Source organism: Triturus cristatus, chromosome 1_2 (genome assembly GCF_964204655.1).
Source record: "Triturus cristatus chromosome 1_2, aTriCri1.1, whole genome shotgun sequence".
NCBI lineage: Eukaryota > Metazoa > Chordata > Amphibia > Caudata > Salamandridae > Triturus > Triturus cristatus.
The window spans coordinates 759,198,252-759,215,663 of record NC_140580.1 but is presented as its reverse complement, the minus strand read 5'-3'; the positions used below and the strand labels follow the sequence as shown (position 1 = coordinate 759,215,663).

The window sequence follows — 17,412 nt, the reverse complement described above, 5'->3', positions numbered from 1 at the left end:
AAGGAACTTCTCTCAACCCTCTTCCATGTGCTTCGCTTCTCAACTTAGCTCCCTCTCTATTGCAGGTAATACCCCAACGAGGAATACTTTGCATTGAGAAGGCATGCCAGAGAAGAGTACCTCAGAGGGTCATTTGCCAGTAAATCACCCATGACCTCTGACTGACTGCTTCATTTCCCCCCAAGGAAATATTCTGAAACTTGCCACTTAGTCATTCTTTATTTTCTATTTCTTCGTGCAAGGACCGCTCAAAGAACTCTACTGGCAACTTGGGATCTGCTTTTATCTACCTTCTCTCTCATAGTCCCATAATTCACATTGCATGTCATTACGGTTACTCTGGGTCACTTACAGCCACCTTTTCTATTTCTTCCTATAGGAAACTGCTGAGAAGATTGCAATCAAATCATGTCGATTGGAACTTAGTGCGAAGAACAAAGAACGGTGGTGCCATGAAATCAAGATCATGGGAAAGTAGGTTTCTTGTCAGAGCACTGATGTATGGCTGGAGTAGTAACCTCTGATTGTGCTTTCTCTTTAATACGCCTAGGTCTTGAATTGAGTTTTCTTCATCAGCCTTTGAGCATGCGTGAAAAGCCTAAATTTAAAGCATGGTTATGGCACAGTGCATAAGGCTGCCAAGCAACCCCTAGCTGATTCACCAAGTCTCCTCTTCTCAGCTTCTGTGCTTTACTATAAATACTTCACTCCTCTCCTGTTGAGTCTTTGTTAGTAAGGCTTACTCGAGAAGACAAGTGGACTGAAAGTAATTGCTATATTGAGAATGTTTGTGAATTTTATCTTCAGTCAGAAAACAACTCTTGCACCTGGTTTTACTTTCTTGCTGTCTAAGGGCAATGGGGGTCTTTTTTGCACATCTTCCACTACTCAAGCAGATGCACGCCTATCCTAGACAGGAAGTGTCAGAAGTGAAGCATATGAATGTCTGGCTGCATGTTATCCCGCAGAGCCTAGGGCAGTGGGGAGTTGGCTATAACTAGTGGGGGCCCACAAACTTACTGCAGAGGGTGAGTTTGGACCCTGACCCTGAACTTAGCAGTCTCATGATCCTGATACAGCTCTCATGAGGAGTGAGCTAACGTTGTGGGGTAACTTCTGTGAGAGGTGGGAGTGTAAATTGTCCGATGTCCTAGAGCAGAAAGGTTTTTTGGGCCACCACCAGGAACAAGCTTGGTGTCAGTGGCAAAGGGGTTGTAAAATTTTCAGCCTGAATCAGCCTTCGTGGCTCAGTCTTAGAGGATTGCTGGGGGCTTGTTCCAGGCTCTGAAATGAGGGAGGGTGTGGAAGCCTATGTTGCACAACCTCAGTTCATCAGGTGCCAGGGTGGATACAGAATAACTAAAGGGCGAGGTGAGTTGATTGTGTCTAGAGACGAAGTACACAACATGAATAACGCGTTCCATTGCTGATGTGCTCTATTTGGATAACCAGTGTATTCCTTTATGACAGTTGACTCTGCATAAGGTAGCAAAACTAAGCTGGTAGTGGCATAGAAACTAGCATGCAGCATGACACAGTAAGTAAGACTCAATGATCAGCCATAGCTATCTCTAAAAAATAATAGGCCTTCTTTCTCAGGACTGTGAAAAGGAGAGTTAAAATGTGATCAATATAAAAACAGAAGCTTCTAGTTAAGCGGTGACCCCAAAACATTTTATAGCATTTACGTGCTAGATTCTTGAAAACCTTGGTGTCTTCTAGCAAGGTTTATTTTCTGGGCGGAATGGTTGGAATGTTTTTAGCTGCCATTGGCAAACTTTTGCTTACTGCAATTCATTTCTGTTCATACAGTCAATAGGCTAAAGTTAATATAGTGTATCAAGTTGGATTTAAGGTGTCCGATTTGTTCTCTGCCTTTGTTTGGTGACCAAAGATGTTGGGTGGGACACTAGTGGATTAGAACTCTAGATGTGGGATTTGCCTCAAAACAATTCCAAAAGTAATAAAGTTCCCAGCCCTGACCCAAAATGGTTCCACCGAATTCTAAAAAGTAAAATCAGGGTGCCAAAGGAATGTTCAAAAGGATCACTGTATAAATACACAGGGTTACTGGGGTATCCAGAAGTCTATATTGTAGGTGGAGCAAAGAAAATGTAATTCTTTAACTGACCCACAAGAGAGATCTTTGGGTAACTTATGCAATGCACCCTAGTAAATTCCATCGAGTGAATCAACCTTCAAGGGCCATTATCTTGTTATGCTGCAGACTAAATGCTCAGTTCAGACTCCTGCACAGGAGTGAGGCACCCTCTGGTGTCATGTGTTCCAATATATGGTAGTGGCATTTAGGGCAAGGGGCTAACTATGACTTAAAGAGCATCCATCTTGAAACTGACTATGTCTAAGAAGACCTTGCTACAGTTACTGAATCAATGCAACTGGCCTCAGCCAACAGGACCATATTCCAATGCTTGGAATGGAGAGAAAAACCTCAGGCTGTTTTTGGATAGACGGTGTCACCCTAATATACTGAGCTGGTTTCAATGGTCAATGTTCACTGCTTATTTCAGTTTTGGAAAGCAATTCTGCAGCACCTCAACATTTGTTTTGGGTATTTGGATCACATAGTTGTTTCTTGGGTCAGTGCAGAAAAGCACTGCTGCAAACTCTTGGTGGCAACTTAGCATCTAAAACTAGTGAAATGTGTTTGATATCTGGCTTCAGTCATCGGGCCTGGTGTTAGCACAGGGGTATGATACTCTCCTCTCACTGGGCAGTTAGCTTCACCGCCTTCTAAGCATCCAAATCATTCAAGAAGATAACACCCCCTTTACTGGGTAACTCCCCCCTTCATGCACAAGGTCTTGCACTTGACTTCACCACTCACCTTGTTGTTTGTGAGGGAGATCTTAATTTGGTGGCCTTTTTATGGAGGTTGGTGCTTTATCACTGATCACAGAAGCTTTGGTTGTCATCTTAAGACTTGAATCTCAAATTGCTTCTTTAGCGGTTGATGTATGGGTGGCGCTCTTTGCGAGAGCTATGTTCTAAATAGTGTAGTGCCTTGGAACCTCGACTCTGAGCAGACCACCTCCGATTCAGCAAAAAAAAATCTTTGCCTGAAAAATTTCTTCGGGGTTGAAAACTTTCATAAAGTTCTTCTCCTTCTTTTACATAGTAGCTAACACCTTGAATTCCCTGCTATAGAACCTGCTTCTGGCCCCAGACAATCTTTCATTTAGAAAGGTTCTCAAACCTTTGTTTACAGAAGAATTGCTTTTGGCTTTGTACTCCCAGTAGTACCAGGATTACCCTCAAGGCAATAGTGCACAATATAAAACTATCAAGTAATAAAAAGAACTATTCACCCCATCCGGCATTCCGTGCTGCCTCTTGTTTCTATTGTTTTGTTGTTTTTTTTATCTATGCGGATCTCAGCGCCCTGAACTGCTTGTAAGGTGATAATTAGAGCTTAAAACATTAATTAAATAAAAAAGATTATATAATAGTGCAGACAGATGTTTATTTCTTAAAGTTACATAGATCCGGAGGTAAGATATTGTCTGGGTGCCCGGGTATGGTGCATAAACTTGGGTGTTCATCTGCAAGAGGGTGTACTGGGGTCTCCGTGGCGACATGTTTTGTTGCACACAGATAAAAGTAGGCACAGCTCTCACCCACTGCCCAATCAAAAATAGGATACAATAAGGTGAACAGACCATAGGGTAGAGCAGGGTATGATGGATCTCATTCAGATACAAAGAGCTAGAGGGTAAGTTATTGTCTGATTTCCAGGATACAGTTTCAAGCTGTTTGAGTTTTTGCTTTCAAGAGTTTCATTTGACAGCGTTCCCTAGAAGGTTTTCATTTTGCCACGTACTGTTACTTAAAACACATCATACATTTCTTTCACATACAAATAAACTTGGGCACTTACTTCTAATTGTGATTTTCAGTTTTCGTTTCTTCTCTTAATTTCCCTTTTCACTTTGAGTGTCTACCTTTCTGCTCCCTTCACCATTCTCTTACCGTCTCTCTCCCCACATTTTCCCATCCCTTTTCTCTGAGTCAGCCTGCTTTTCCAGCACTGATTCATTTCCTTACTCCAGTATTGCAACTTTGATATATTCACATGCTTGAATCATTCCCTGTTGTCAACATGGGAGCACCTGGTATTATTAAAAGTATTGTCCTATTAGACATAGAACATAAGAGCCTAGGCCTTAAAACTTTTGTAACGTATCCCTTTCCTCTTGTAAAAAAGGACTTAAACTTAGAACCAGCCTATCAATAGACACCACCCTGTAGAACCTTCCTGAGAGAAGCTCCAGTTTCTCAGATCTTCTACCTCACATCGTGCTAAGGTAGTCTCCACTGAGCTCTGCTCAGTTTTTTCTCTTTCTCAATTTTGATTTTTTTTTTCCAGTCAGATATACTACCAATCCTGTATATCTGTTTTGAGGTGATTTAAACTGACGTTCATCATGTCAGATACACCTAAGAAAGGTCTTTTCAGAGCCTGTGGTACTTGCAGGAAGAAAAGACTACACATTGATGATCCACATAACGACTGCCTTTTATACCTTTATCCTGAAAACAAGCCTAAGGATTGCAAGGTATGTCTGACTTTCTCTACAAAGACTTTGAAAAATCGGGAAGGAAGACTTCTTTATTGGCTTCAGAGGCTTAAAAACAGGGACACAGTGGTCTCTGATGAGGAGAGTGATACTTCTTCCAAATCCTCCTCCAAAACGCCCAAAAAAAGACCTTTAGATGACCCTTCTGGTACATCTTCGCAGCCGCCAAAGAAAGCATTAAAAAAGTCATCTGAATCCTTTCAGAAGCAGGCTGGGTCTGTTAGCAAATCTTCTCACCAAGAAAAGAAGTTTTTGTCTGCTAAAAAGCCAGCTTCAGAACCTTCTACTCCTCCCATGAAGCGGAAGCATACCTTTAAGAAGCCTACCTCAGCTCTTCCGATGGACAGCTCGTCGACGACACCTCCGTCAACGAGAAATTCCTCTCCTGATGTGGTTTTGGTCACATCAACGATGTCGACAGTCACTAACGTCACAGTTTCTTCAGCGTCGATGCCTTCGTCGGCGACGTCATTGTCGACAGGTCAGGCCCCAATATCGTCGACAAAGCAGATTGTTTCCTCAAAATCATCATTGTCGTCAAAAGGCCATTTCTCGACTACGCATCTCTCATTGCCGACGGGGGCCATGACTTCACCATCGTCGTCGACCCTGTCGACGGCACATCCCTCTTCAACGGCAGAAGTGTCATCGGTTATATCGACGATGGTAACCACTTTGTCAGCATCGACGAAAATCCTTGTCTCCGATTCATCGTCGAAGAAGGTGATTCCATCGACAAATCAAGATTTGGCCGTGAAACAGCCCTCGTGGACTAGCTCGTCGACGAGGAAAGAAAAACATAAAATTGCGAAAATTCCATTGACACCAGCTTTAACTTCACCTTGTCAGGTACAATCTCTCTTACCATCCCATCTTTTGGAAGAAGATGACTAGGAGGAGGGATCTGAGGACGATAGTCTTTTTGGGGAAGCTCTAAGCCCTTTGAAGAGGAAATGGAGAGACAAGGTGAAATTCATCAAGATGAGTGCGATTCTTACAAAGCTCCGGATAATGCTCCCGCTTGCTTAATAGGTCCTCCAAAACCAGATTCGGTGATCACAAGCAGCGCAGTGACTATCTAAGAATCCTCTGGCCCCTCTGACTGCGCCACCCGATAAAGAGGGTAGAAGGCTCGACAACATTGGAAAGCATTTTTCGGCTATGTCAGCCTTAACAGTATGAGCTTCAAATTCCCTGGCTTTACTGGCCCGCTATAATAAGCAAATGTGGTCGGATATGGCACCTTTCTTGGATAGACTTCCACCAGAAGACAAGGAGGAAGCTAAGAAAATCCTTCTAGAAGGTAAGCGGTCTGCCTCGGAAATAATACTGCGTTATGGATGTTGCATCCACTGGTTTCCGGCAACTAGCTGGAGCGGCTGCCCTGAGGCGTCAAGGTTGGCTGAAAGCCACTTCATGCAGGCCTGAGGTACAAACAAAAATACTAGATCTACCTTATAACAGAGAAGAGTTATTTGGCAGCCACGTTGATGAAGCTTTACAAGCTATTAAAAAAGACAGAGATACAGCTAAGTCTTTCGGTCCCTTACAGTACAGGAAAATGCTTTTTCGTGGCTCCTGAGGAAAATGTCACCAATCTTACAGAGGCGGCTGCCAACAGTTTCGCTACCCAGCCTATTCTTCCTCCGCTCAACAATACAGGCCTCAATTTACTCACCGCCAACCACCTGCGGCGGCTTACAACAAGGTTTCCTTTAGAGGGAAATCAGGACGCCAGGGCAAGGACACCGGTAAGTAACTTATTTCTTCTGATGAAAACCTCCTTTTAATTGTAGTTCTTTACCTTTTAAAGTAGACATTAATGCAAGAAATCTTTGGATTCTATGACTGTTTATGATGCTTTGATAAATTATTCATCTTTTTTTGCTTTTGTAATTCATCTCACTTGCATTTGTTTTCCATCTCGTCTACAGTATCTGCCCTTCGTCCTTCACAAATTCCCCTCCCAATCTTCACTCATTCACCTCTGAAACAAACGTGTGCACATGCAAAAAAGCCTTGCTTAAAGTATTTGATCCAGAGTTATTGATACAAAAGCAGCATTCTTGATTGTAAGGAGTTTGTTTTAAAGAGAGAAGCAAACTTTGAGTCAAGTTGTTCAAAGAATTTTCAGCTGCAGATGTCTTACAGAAAATAACAAGAGCTTTAGGTTTCAGGGTACCATCATCGCTCCAGGCAAACAGCCTGTCTCTCTGCCTGTTCTTTATGCTTACCAACTCATAACAATATTTCACAAAACTTTTAAGGGTCTTTCACCTCAGTCTGGAATAGTTCAAAGACTTGGTTCGAAGTCAGTCCAGAAAAAAAAAAGAGCGAGAATGGCAACTTGAACTTGCATCTAAAACATAGGGCATTTTTTCTACTGGCCTTTTTGAACTTTGTCCCTCTTGCACATAGGTTACACACCTATGTTTGCAGTGCTTTTTGAGTTTGGGGTATGGGATGAGAGGGGATTATGCATAATGTAATCCGCAAGACCTCCCGGGCCTTGCTTAGGTGGCTGACCCGCTTGGCGGCTCTCACCTTGCGCTGGAGGCTGACCTCCTCCCTGGGGAATTTTGAGACACTTGTGCGGTTTCTGCCTGAGAAGGCCGCCACGTATAGGGCCACCACCCTTTGCCTCACAGGTCTGCCTGTACACACTGCATGCTTCTTTCTCACACTGCAGCCTCGTGTGGGCGCCGTCCCGATGGTTGCTTTGAGGAGCATGGTGGGACTCAGAGAGGCTCTTTCTGAACTGACTTTGACGGAGAGCACCGATGGTGCCGGTATGCTGCAAAAGGCGCCTGATGCCAGCCACGCCCGTAGCGCTTGATTTTCGGGGTGATTGGGTCCCAGTGGGAATCTCGCCAGGCTACAGCCAGCCCTCCATTTTGGGGCCTCTCTCCCCTCTCCCATATGCTGGCCTCACCCTAAGATGGCGGTCCTCCTGCTAAGTGAAAGGGACTGAGGACTTGTCACAGGCACACTGAAAGAAAAAAGAACTGTCTTAAGCAGGTACACTGAAAGCAAAGAAGGACTCTTGGCTCACCAACAAGGAAGGAGCTCCCAAGCCTAAAGGAGCATTCATATTTGAACAGTACTGGGGTGATCAAGTACTTGACTCAGGACTTCCTACCTCCTAACCTGGTAAGAACCCTCGATACTAATGGAGCTGCCATCTTTTAATGGTTATGTTGATACTTCCTCATATTAACTCTGTGGGGTATGCCCTGGGATCTGCTCCCCATCCGTCGCAGCTCAAGTTCTCACTTTCATCCCTTCCCCCAGCATGACTGACTCCCCCTCCCCCCCCCCCCCTTCCCAAGAAAGCTAATGTCTATGAGTTTCGGTATCCAGAGATCTCTATCCTGCCTGAATCCCTGAAAACAGAAAGCTTGAACAAAAACTGTATACAGGCCCACAGATCGTAGGACTTCCTCCGTCCTGTTACAGCTGTGAATATGGCATCCTCTAAGTGATCTCTTTCCCACTGTCTCTGTTCCTCCTTTCTCCCTCCTCCCTCTCACTCGCTATAACTACTCTTTCGTTTATTTTGGTCCAGCTTCTCTATCAGATACGGATCCTGTTTCGCTATATGCACTCGACACCAAACTACAATTGGACGGCTGCAATGCCTACAAAATTAAATACCCGCCCAATCTAACAAAAAAAGGCCTCCAAGAACTTCAAACACAGACTTATCATTTCACGGCCAAAAACCCTAATCTCTGACCCTTACTTTTGCGCCACTAAAGGAACCTTAATAAATGATCTTATCTTCTACACAAAAAGAAAAGATCAGCAGAGGGAAGCCCTATACTACATGTCCTTGATCCCTACATCCAGGAAACCTTTGCATGGCCTAAGACTATCCGTAGCTCCCTCATTCACTTGCAGTACAAAAGTAACCATCTTCATTTATAGCAATGGGATTATCCTCATCCAGTCGTCAGACCGCAGTCTAGATGTATTCAACAAATTCTTCCTATCATCAAACCTGCAGTATCTAGTAAGGACTCGTCTCCCTCTCAAGATCATCTTAGCTCTCAACGCGATCCGCAGGTGCTGCAGGTAGTGTCCTTGCATAGCTGAGCCACCTTAAGCGCTCCACCTCTATCCCCCCCTTGCTCCACCATAGTGATCAGTCCACACGATACCAACTCTTCCACACCGTCGCTGCTACATCAAGGATTACTGAGTTACATAGCCCCGAAAATATCTCTACCCTCGATCTCAGAATACACCCTCTTAGATATCTTGCCTATGACCCATTAGACCCAATTGCCTCCTCCCAACCAGTTCCTGATCTCTACACCTCCACTCCACAAGCCTAAAACCATCTGCATCCAGACCTACTCTCTCAGACCAGCACCATTCCTACATCACAATCGAGAGCACCCCCCTACCTCCGGGCCCTATATGCCAGACCACAACCACCTGCTCCCATGCCTCAATAGAATCCAGACTTGACGAAATTACACACTACCTACATCAACTCAAGTCTAACCTACAGAGCCTAATAAATATCCCATTAGAGTTTGCCTACAACGTTTGTCCCTAAAGGACTCCATATAGTAATGGACAAATCCACTCACAACCCCCCAAATACCACTCACGACTGCCATTAATCGCTCCTTACAACAGGTTCGCAACCATCTCGCTGCCCCCTCTCACGAGATAACGATCTATGCCCTACCCCAACACCTTCACGAGGCCCGTTGGGCTGAAGGATCCGCTATCAGACAGTGACATTCACTCCCTTCTCCCCACATATAATCCTTCACACCACGACAACCTAGGCAGTCTGGCTCTTACCCAAACAATTGCATCGCACCCACACCGAACCTAGGCTTAACTCTAGAGATGTAAATAAGTCCAACTTTAAGCTAGTCCCCATCACACAGACCACCTCAACGGACACCTAACCACACCTGAAATGCATGCTTCTTAATTGGCGGTCAGCTATGAAACATGCGACAGACATTACTGACCTCATCCTTGTGCACAAGCTTGACCTATTATTCCTAACAGAAACATAGCTAAATGATTCATCTGCACCGATCCTTGATATATTAATCTCGCCTAGCTATGACATTATGAGATCAGACAGACCTGACAGACCAGGTGGAGGCATTGCCTGCATACACCGTAATACCTTTGCAGTGAATTGGCTACAAACCATAAAGCTATCCTCTTGTGAATACCTATGCCTAAACATTGCAAGTAACAACAGACCACTAAGCAAACTGCACATGATCTACCACCCACCAGGTGCCAACCTCTCATTCAGCGAACAAAATATAGAAATCATTACTACCAACATAGGGCAACACTGCACCCTTCCACAGAGATTTCAACCTTCATTGGAACGCCCTGAATTTAGCCTAAAAATCTTCCTAGCGGACTCTAACCTAAACCAAATCTGTGATAGCCCTACGCACAACCACGGTGCGTACTTGGATCTAGTCCTTGCTAAGGCAAACTACATTCAACTTGAATCTCGCATCCCATGTGACTGGACAGACCACCACTGCATCACCTTCCTCATCACTGAACCAGAGAGGACACATAAACCCAGGCACTGGAAAAGGAACACTTGTGACATAAACCCTCAATGATTTGACATCCCTCAGCAATAACATGTTGCCCCCTCCGACGAAAATATCAGATGTCAATGACCTTCCAAGCCACTACAACAACTCCATGACTACTTCAAGAGGCTATACCAGACTACCTATAAAAAAGCCTTCTAAAAAAAAAAAAAACACAGCGGATCATACGACCCCAGATAACCTCCGTCCAATCTCCACCATTCCTTCACTGGCAGAGCTCCTTGAGAAATGCGTCCATACCCAATATGCAATCATATTGCTCAGTTCCACCTTATTGATCAATTCCAATCTAGCTTCCGTCAGGCTGACAGCATGGAAACAGTCCTTGCACATATAGTTGATGATGTGCTTAAAATGTTAGATCAGAACAAATGTTGCCTATTAATCCTCCTTGACCTCTCCTCAGCCTTCGATATGGTCAAAAATGACAATCTCATCATGCGTTCAAGTAAGTCAAGGAGGCTATCAGGGGTCATTCTAAACTGGTGCACCTCTTTTCTACACAATAAAACTCAGAGAATCAAGGTTAACTAGTCCCTGTCCAATATCACTGCGGTCACTTTAGGGGTTCCACAGGGGTCCACCTTATCACCTACTCTCTTCAACATGTTCATGGTGCCTTTAACCGAAATTCTGACATTCTCCAACATCCAATACCACATGTAGGACAAATGACACCCAACTGTACCTAAAAAATCTCCTCCCCTGAAGTTATCTGTTTACTCAACTCGCTCAAAACCGAGTTCCTCTTAATCATACCACCAAAACGTTCCCTCGACATTGGGGATTGGATGAAGTATTTAACAGCCTTCAATTGCTTTCCACACGTTATAGATTCCACAAGGTTACTGGGAATAACACTTGACAAGAATCTTAACATGCAGGAACATATCCGCTCAGTCACCAAAGGAGCAGACTTTCAAATGAATATTCTAGGAAGAATAAAACCCTTCCTCCCCTTCGACCTCAAATCAGCTGAGCAAGCTTTAGTGATCCCCAGTTTGGACTATGGGAGTGCAAACCTATGTGGTCTGCCAAGATCCAAGCTGGCTCCACCAAGGGCATCCCTTAACTCTGCTGCAAGGCTCATTACTGGATCCAAAAGAAACGACCACATCACTCCCGATCTGAAGGTACTAAACTGGCTCCCTTATGAGGCAAGGATACAACTAAAGATTGCTTGCATGACCCATAAAGCCCTTCACTTCAACTCACTGAAGTACCTAGCTGGTAAACTGGAGCTGTCTGGCGACTGCAGATCCTCTAAAAACACCAGCTCCTTACTGTTGAAATCTCAGAAAGTTTGTAAAAAGAAAACCTACAGCTGAGCTTTCTCTGGGTTGGCCTCTAGAATCTGGAACTCCCTGCCCCCTGAAATCAGACTGAACCCTTAAATCACATCATTCTAAAAAGAAGTAAAACTGCTTTTGATGAACAAAACTACCCGGAACCCACCGACCTATTTATCAGGTTACTGATTTGATGCAGTGTCTTCAACCAGGGATTTCACTCGCCGTCTAACATCCTGATTTGTAACACACTGACCTTTTCCTGATTTGCAACGGGTATTGTCAGAGTTTGTGTTTCTTGGTTGTCCTGTTTTATTCTTGCCCAACCATTTGTAAAGCGCTCTGATACCCTTGTAGCGTCCAGTTCATGCCATGTAAAACTTTATAAATAAAAATGTATACATCTTTAATAACTAACCAAGCTATCACAATTGAAATATTATTGGACGGTAAACACATTTTGAGTAGGTGAAGCTGAAGTTTTCTGATAGCCATATACACAATGCCTTGAGAGAAAGAGCTTGTTCTCTTTTGCTGCTACAGTAACATTTAAAGTACAGATTGTACAGTAATGCAGGTCTTCCAGAATCTGGTGGTGAGGGTCGCCTGGAGGCAAGAAGGACCCTCTCCTTTCTTGCTCCATGTTGACATCCACCATGATGTTATTGTATCGCTATCCCTGCTTGTTCGTTTTTGAGAAAGGATATGTTTTTCTTGCAGGATTGTACAGAGGGAATAAAGTGAAGGAGTAACAAAAAAATGTGTTTTCCCCATTTCACTATCATAGAAACTTTACTCTCGCCTGCAGCACAAACCACTGAAAAAATGACACCAAACATGGCATAAAGGAGGACCCTACTCAGACAGGCTTCTTTGGTTGTTTTGGTGAGCATTTGTTCTGTAGTTTTTGAGAGGTAACCATTTAAGAATCGTTGTTAGTCTATAAAGCATTATACATTTGTATATCTGTGCCATTTGGGATTTAAAAATCCTTTTTGAAAACAGCAAATTTAAAAAAAAAAGAAATCTTAGAGGACAATAGAGCCTTTTCTTTTGGTCCCACGGTTCCAAAGTTGGTACGGCAGATCTTAGGTGAGTGATCCAGTTGTTACTCACAAAGGAAAAAAATATTTTGTAGCCTTTTCAGGATGGATTTTGTCCATGTGTCCTTAATAAAAATATTAAAACACCATCTAAAGGGGCACGTTATGCACGCCGTGACTACCAGGCCACAATAGATGGGCCCACCCTCCCCGTCCTACGGGAAGTAAACATTAAAAATAAATAAAGAGTTGTGAATTCTTTAGGGGATTCATGGAAGCATGATGCCTAAAATGGCAGCCAGGTTCTGCAGTACAGATTCGGGGATGTGCGAATCCTGATAAGGATCTGTGCTACAAGTTTGCTGTCCGGGCTCTACGCTGCCCTGACCCGTTCATAGACTTTCACAAATTTGCGGACCCTTCATGCATGGGTAACTCAAACCCAGAGCAATCTTCTCTGATCAACTTGGTGGATTTGCAGACCTGGATTTGGAACTGCAACCCTCAGAAAGGTCAGCATGGATCGGAGAAGCTTGCTCTGGGTTCCCAATTGAGCGTTAGCCACCTGTGGCAGGTTAGAAGCCATCCCTGCGGCCAACACCTGCTGTTCACAGCTAAAGAATGTATGCAGCAGGGTTTGAAATTAAAAGCTTGCTTTGGTTTTTTTTAATCCATGTCATTCACTGCAAAAAAAAATAACACCGTTAAAAACTGAGTAATGGTTCTGACTGGAATGCACAAAACCACTGAAATTCATCATTTAGGGTTACCAATGCATTCAACATATGCCACACCTCTCACTGCCAGTTATGCTCAAAATCCAAGTTTACCAAACATACGGAAATAGAGAAAAGTGTTATCAAGAGAACAACATAGCAGACGCCATGATTCGATAACCCCAACTGGCAAATTTCAATGGATTTTAACCAGAACTCCTTTTTTGTAGATTTTTGCAGGAACTGTAATAATATGTTACTTTAAGTTTAGAAGGGTAAATACCTTGGAAATCCAATAAAAAATATAAAGGCTAAAGGCTCGTTATATTTAGGTGAAAATGCAAGTTCAAACATACTATTTTGAATTAGCAAAACCACTGAAATTTACCAGCTATAGTTATCTGAAGTAAGTATAATTTGTGCTTTAAAGTACGTTAACTCGCACCCACGCCATGCACAGTGTTGTCTTCAGTGATGTAATTTCAGATGTTGCAGTGATGTTATCAATGATGTCTTAAGTGACGTAATAAGTAAGATATTAAGCAGTGTATGAGGGCTCAGATTTAAAACTGGCTGGAGTCTACTTTTTAAAAACCTTTTTTCATCTGAGCCGCCAGTGGCACCGATTTTTCAATATGTTTTTGGCCCTGGAGGTGGGGAGGGATTTCTGGGACCCCCTTACAGATGCCATGGGGGCTTATATGTTTTCTATAAGGTTTTTTTAATACTTTTTAAATTTTTATTTATCATAGGACAAGGGACTGATTCTCGGAGTCCTAAAATAGCTCCCGCCACATCTTTGTTGTTGTGGTGGCAGCCAATTATGGCATTTCTTTTGATCTGCCAGATCGTCTGTTAGTCTGTGGCAGAAATATGTTTACATTTTGAACCTTAATTCCTCAAACTACTGAACAGATGTACGACAAATCACAAAAAGCACACTTACTGGACTATGGTCTAGGTTTCTGACAAATTTGGTGTAATTCTGTTTAGTAGTTTTTGCGGTATTGCTGTTCAGTTTTCCTATAGGAAAATGAATGGAGAAGAGATGTTTTGGGACCCCCCCTTTTTGGGGGGGGCAGCCCCCGCTTGATGGATTACCTGGAAACATATGAGAAAGTTGCTGAAGTGAGTGAACTTTTGTTTTTTTTGGGAACGTTTCATGAAGATTTGCCAAATGGTGCTAAAGTTCTCCGCAAACCAAAAATGTATATTCCTATGGAAACATAGCCTTAACTATAACTACCTAGTGGCAGCTGCCACTGGATAATGAATATAAAAATTATAAAAACACCCTTGTCACCTTAGAAGACCTATTGTGTTCAGACACCCACAAGTGCTTTTAGAATGCTGGTTGTTCCTGCAGTCCTGCATATGGGCTGTTCAGGTACCTAAGGCACTCCTAAGATAGTTAGAATTGGGAAAACAGCAGGAAAGCATCTTTATTTATATAAATTTGCTAGGTGGCACAGAGGTTGCCCTCGCCTATTCCGCTATCTTGCAAAAAGTCTAGTTATTGTTTTGAGTCTTGTCAGATATAGCTGTAAGGAAGAGTCGAACCATCAGCACATGTAAGGTTTTTTGCTGCACAAGAGCTTGCTACTATACTTCAGGCTGGTCTGAAAGGTTTTTTTAAGCGCGACTACTCACCCGTAAGGGTCTCAAGGCGCTGGAGGGTGTGTGGGGGGGGGGGGGGTCGTCTCAGGTTCCAGTCCATCAAGGAGGGGGTCTGTCGAAGAGCCAGGTTTTGAGGTCTCTTGTGAAGATGGGGAGCAATGTATCTGTCTGAGGTGGAGCGGAAGGTCGTTCCAGGCTCTGGCCGCGTGGAAGGAGAAGGAGCGGTCTCTCGATCTGGTCTTTCTGGTGCGGGGGACCACGGTGTAGGAGAGCTGGGCTGTTCGTAGGGTCCTTTGGCGGTGCGTGGAATTTAAGTTGGCTATTCAGGTATGCTGGTCCGGTGTCATGGAGGGCCTTGTGAGAGTGGGTTAGCATCTTGAAGGTGACTCTAGATTCGATAGGGATGAAGGAAAAATCTCAGCACCACTGTTCAAGACCAGTGCCTTCCATTTAGCTGAAGGGGTGCTGTTTTTAGCAGAAATGCTACACGTGTTCTTCTGTGGCTTGCACATTTTACTTGCTGTCTTATGTCCTAAGCCGTTCTGTTTATAGTAAGAGACACTGAAACAGGCAGCCTGGATGAGGTTTTAGACCTTTTCACTTATACTACCAGAAGTTTAACCTTAACCAAAATTAAGACTTTTAGGCTCTTGTCATGCCCGTTGTTGCATTCTGTATAGAGCGATGAAGCTAAAGGCCATTCTCAATCAACAGGGTTGCAAACGTGAATTTAGGGAAAAGGTACATAATTTGGGTAATGTAAGTCAAGAGGCAAAGGCATCTTTGGAAGGGTTCTTATCTAGAGCACTCCACCACTCTGTTCCTTTCGATAAGTAACAACCGACCTGGATCATCAAAGTCTAATGGGAATATAAGACTATGGCCTAACACTCCAGTAATACCTGCATTCCAAACTAAAGACGGCGTAGCCATTTTCAGCACGGCACCCCAAAGTCGGGCTTCATCTACATACAGAGAAGCCGCTCCTTCCTTTTTTGAAAATCGGCCATCTATGCCGATTTTAATAGGTGTGTTTAACACATCTGATCAGAGAATCATCAATAAGAATAAGAAACGAAAGGAGGTGGCTGATAATGTTTTAAACTTTCACTGTGAACCAATTTATCCGTATTTGGATTTACTAAAAGAATATCAGATTATCAGATTTTAAACCTTAGAAATAAGAAAAGAAGTTTGGCAATTCATCGCAGTAACTCTACTCAATCCTAGAATTGAAAATAAAGTTGTGGCTACTCCAGAGGAAGGCGTTGTGTACTCCGAAACGCGCGTCGAAGACTTAAATCATTGCCACTTTTTAATGTGTTTTCTATGTCTTTTTATGACAACAAATTATGTGTTCTATATGATGTACATTTTTAATAATATGATGATGTTTTTAATAAGTGACTATTAAATTTGAAATACATTCTGTATACTTCTTTCTGTTGCGTTCTAGATAATCAAAAGCGAGGTAGTGGAAAACCATAACCTACATGAAGCACAGCAAGAGACAAAAAATGTCTTTACAAATGTACACACACTTTCTTGGTATAAATCAAAAGAACATTTATATGTGAGTTACTTCGGTGAAATCAAAATTAGATCGATCACTACATTTTTGAAGTAAATATTACTTGTTTGGATTCAAACAGTGTAAATATCAAAAACAAACATTATCCATTAATGACATGTTATCCAACGCAAAATCATTATATGAATGAATTTTATAAATTTACAAGCTCAAAATACCAAAATCAATCCCAATACTGTTTAAACAAAATGGCATTTTCTATTAGGATTTGCACTCAATAAAGTTAATAGGTAAAATCAACAAGAGAGAGGAATAGAAACGGGATTGAAAGCCCCTTCACCGTTCGATAGCAAAGGTTGCTTCAATATTTCTACCAAGTGCTACTTTGCCGAAAGAGCAACGTGCAAAGTTCAAAAGTGTCTCCTTAATTCTAATCCGTGAATAAAGATGTGTCTAGAGCGACTGCATCGGTATCTTACCCCAGCTTAATCGTGCTACAATGCAAGTTTCTGAAAGATACGTCACTCTGAAAACCCGAAAAAGAATTTTTAGCTAATGACATTTATTGTGTTTTTTTTTTAAACTATTCAATTGCCTAGGAGTTATTTTTCTCATACTGAAACTCCAGTAAGCCAGTGGCTAGTTCATTGTCCTTACGTATTACTGCCTGTGAAGTGACAGTCAGGCACTTGGACTTAGTAGACCAATCAGAATCTTTTATGTTTGAATATGTTATCATTAGTAGGTTTAATTTAGGCTCGAAGTAGCTGGCTGAATTGCTGATCTTTAATGTAATTTTATTCCTACTCTATTTTTCTGCACTTAGATTGGATCATCCAAACGTGGTTAAAGCCTGCAGCGTCCCAGAAGAGATGAACTTTTTAGTGAATGATGTCCCGCTTCTAGCCATGGAATACTGTTCTGGAGGGGACCTGCGAAAGGTGGAGTACACAACCATTTCAAAAAAGCACTTCTTCCATTTTAGTCAAAATCATTCCACAGT

General features: G+C 42.8%; 1 protein-coding gene across 1 annotated transcript in view; it reads left to right on the top strand.

Moving 5' to 3' along the window:
* LOC146867969 (uncharacterized) overlaps positions 1 to 17,412 on the top strand; it is a 503,249-nt gene that overhangs the window by 44,755 nt on the left and 441,082 nt on the right. Inside the window, exons 2-3 of the mRNA XM_085623836.1 lie at positions 380 to 474; positions 17,236 to 17,350. Coding sequence (XP_085479962.1) covers positions 380 to 474; positions 17,236 to 17,350 — 210 coding nt within the window. The remainder of the gene's footprint in view (positions 1 to 379; positions 475 to 17,235; positions 17,351 to 17,412) is intronic.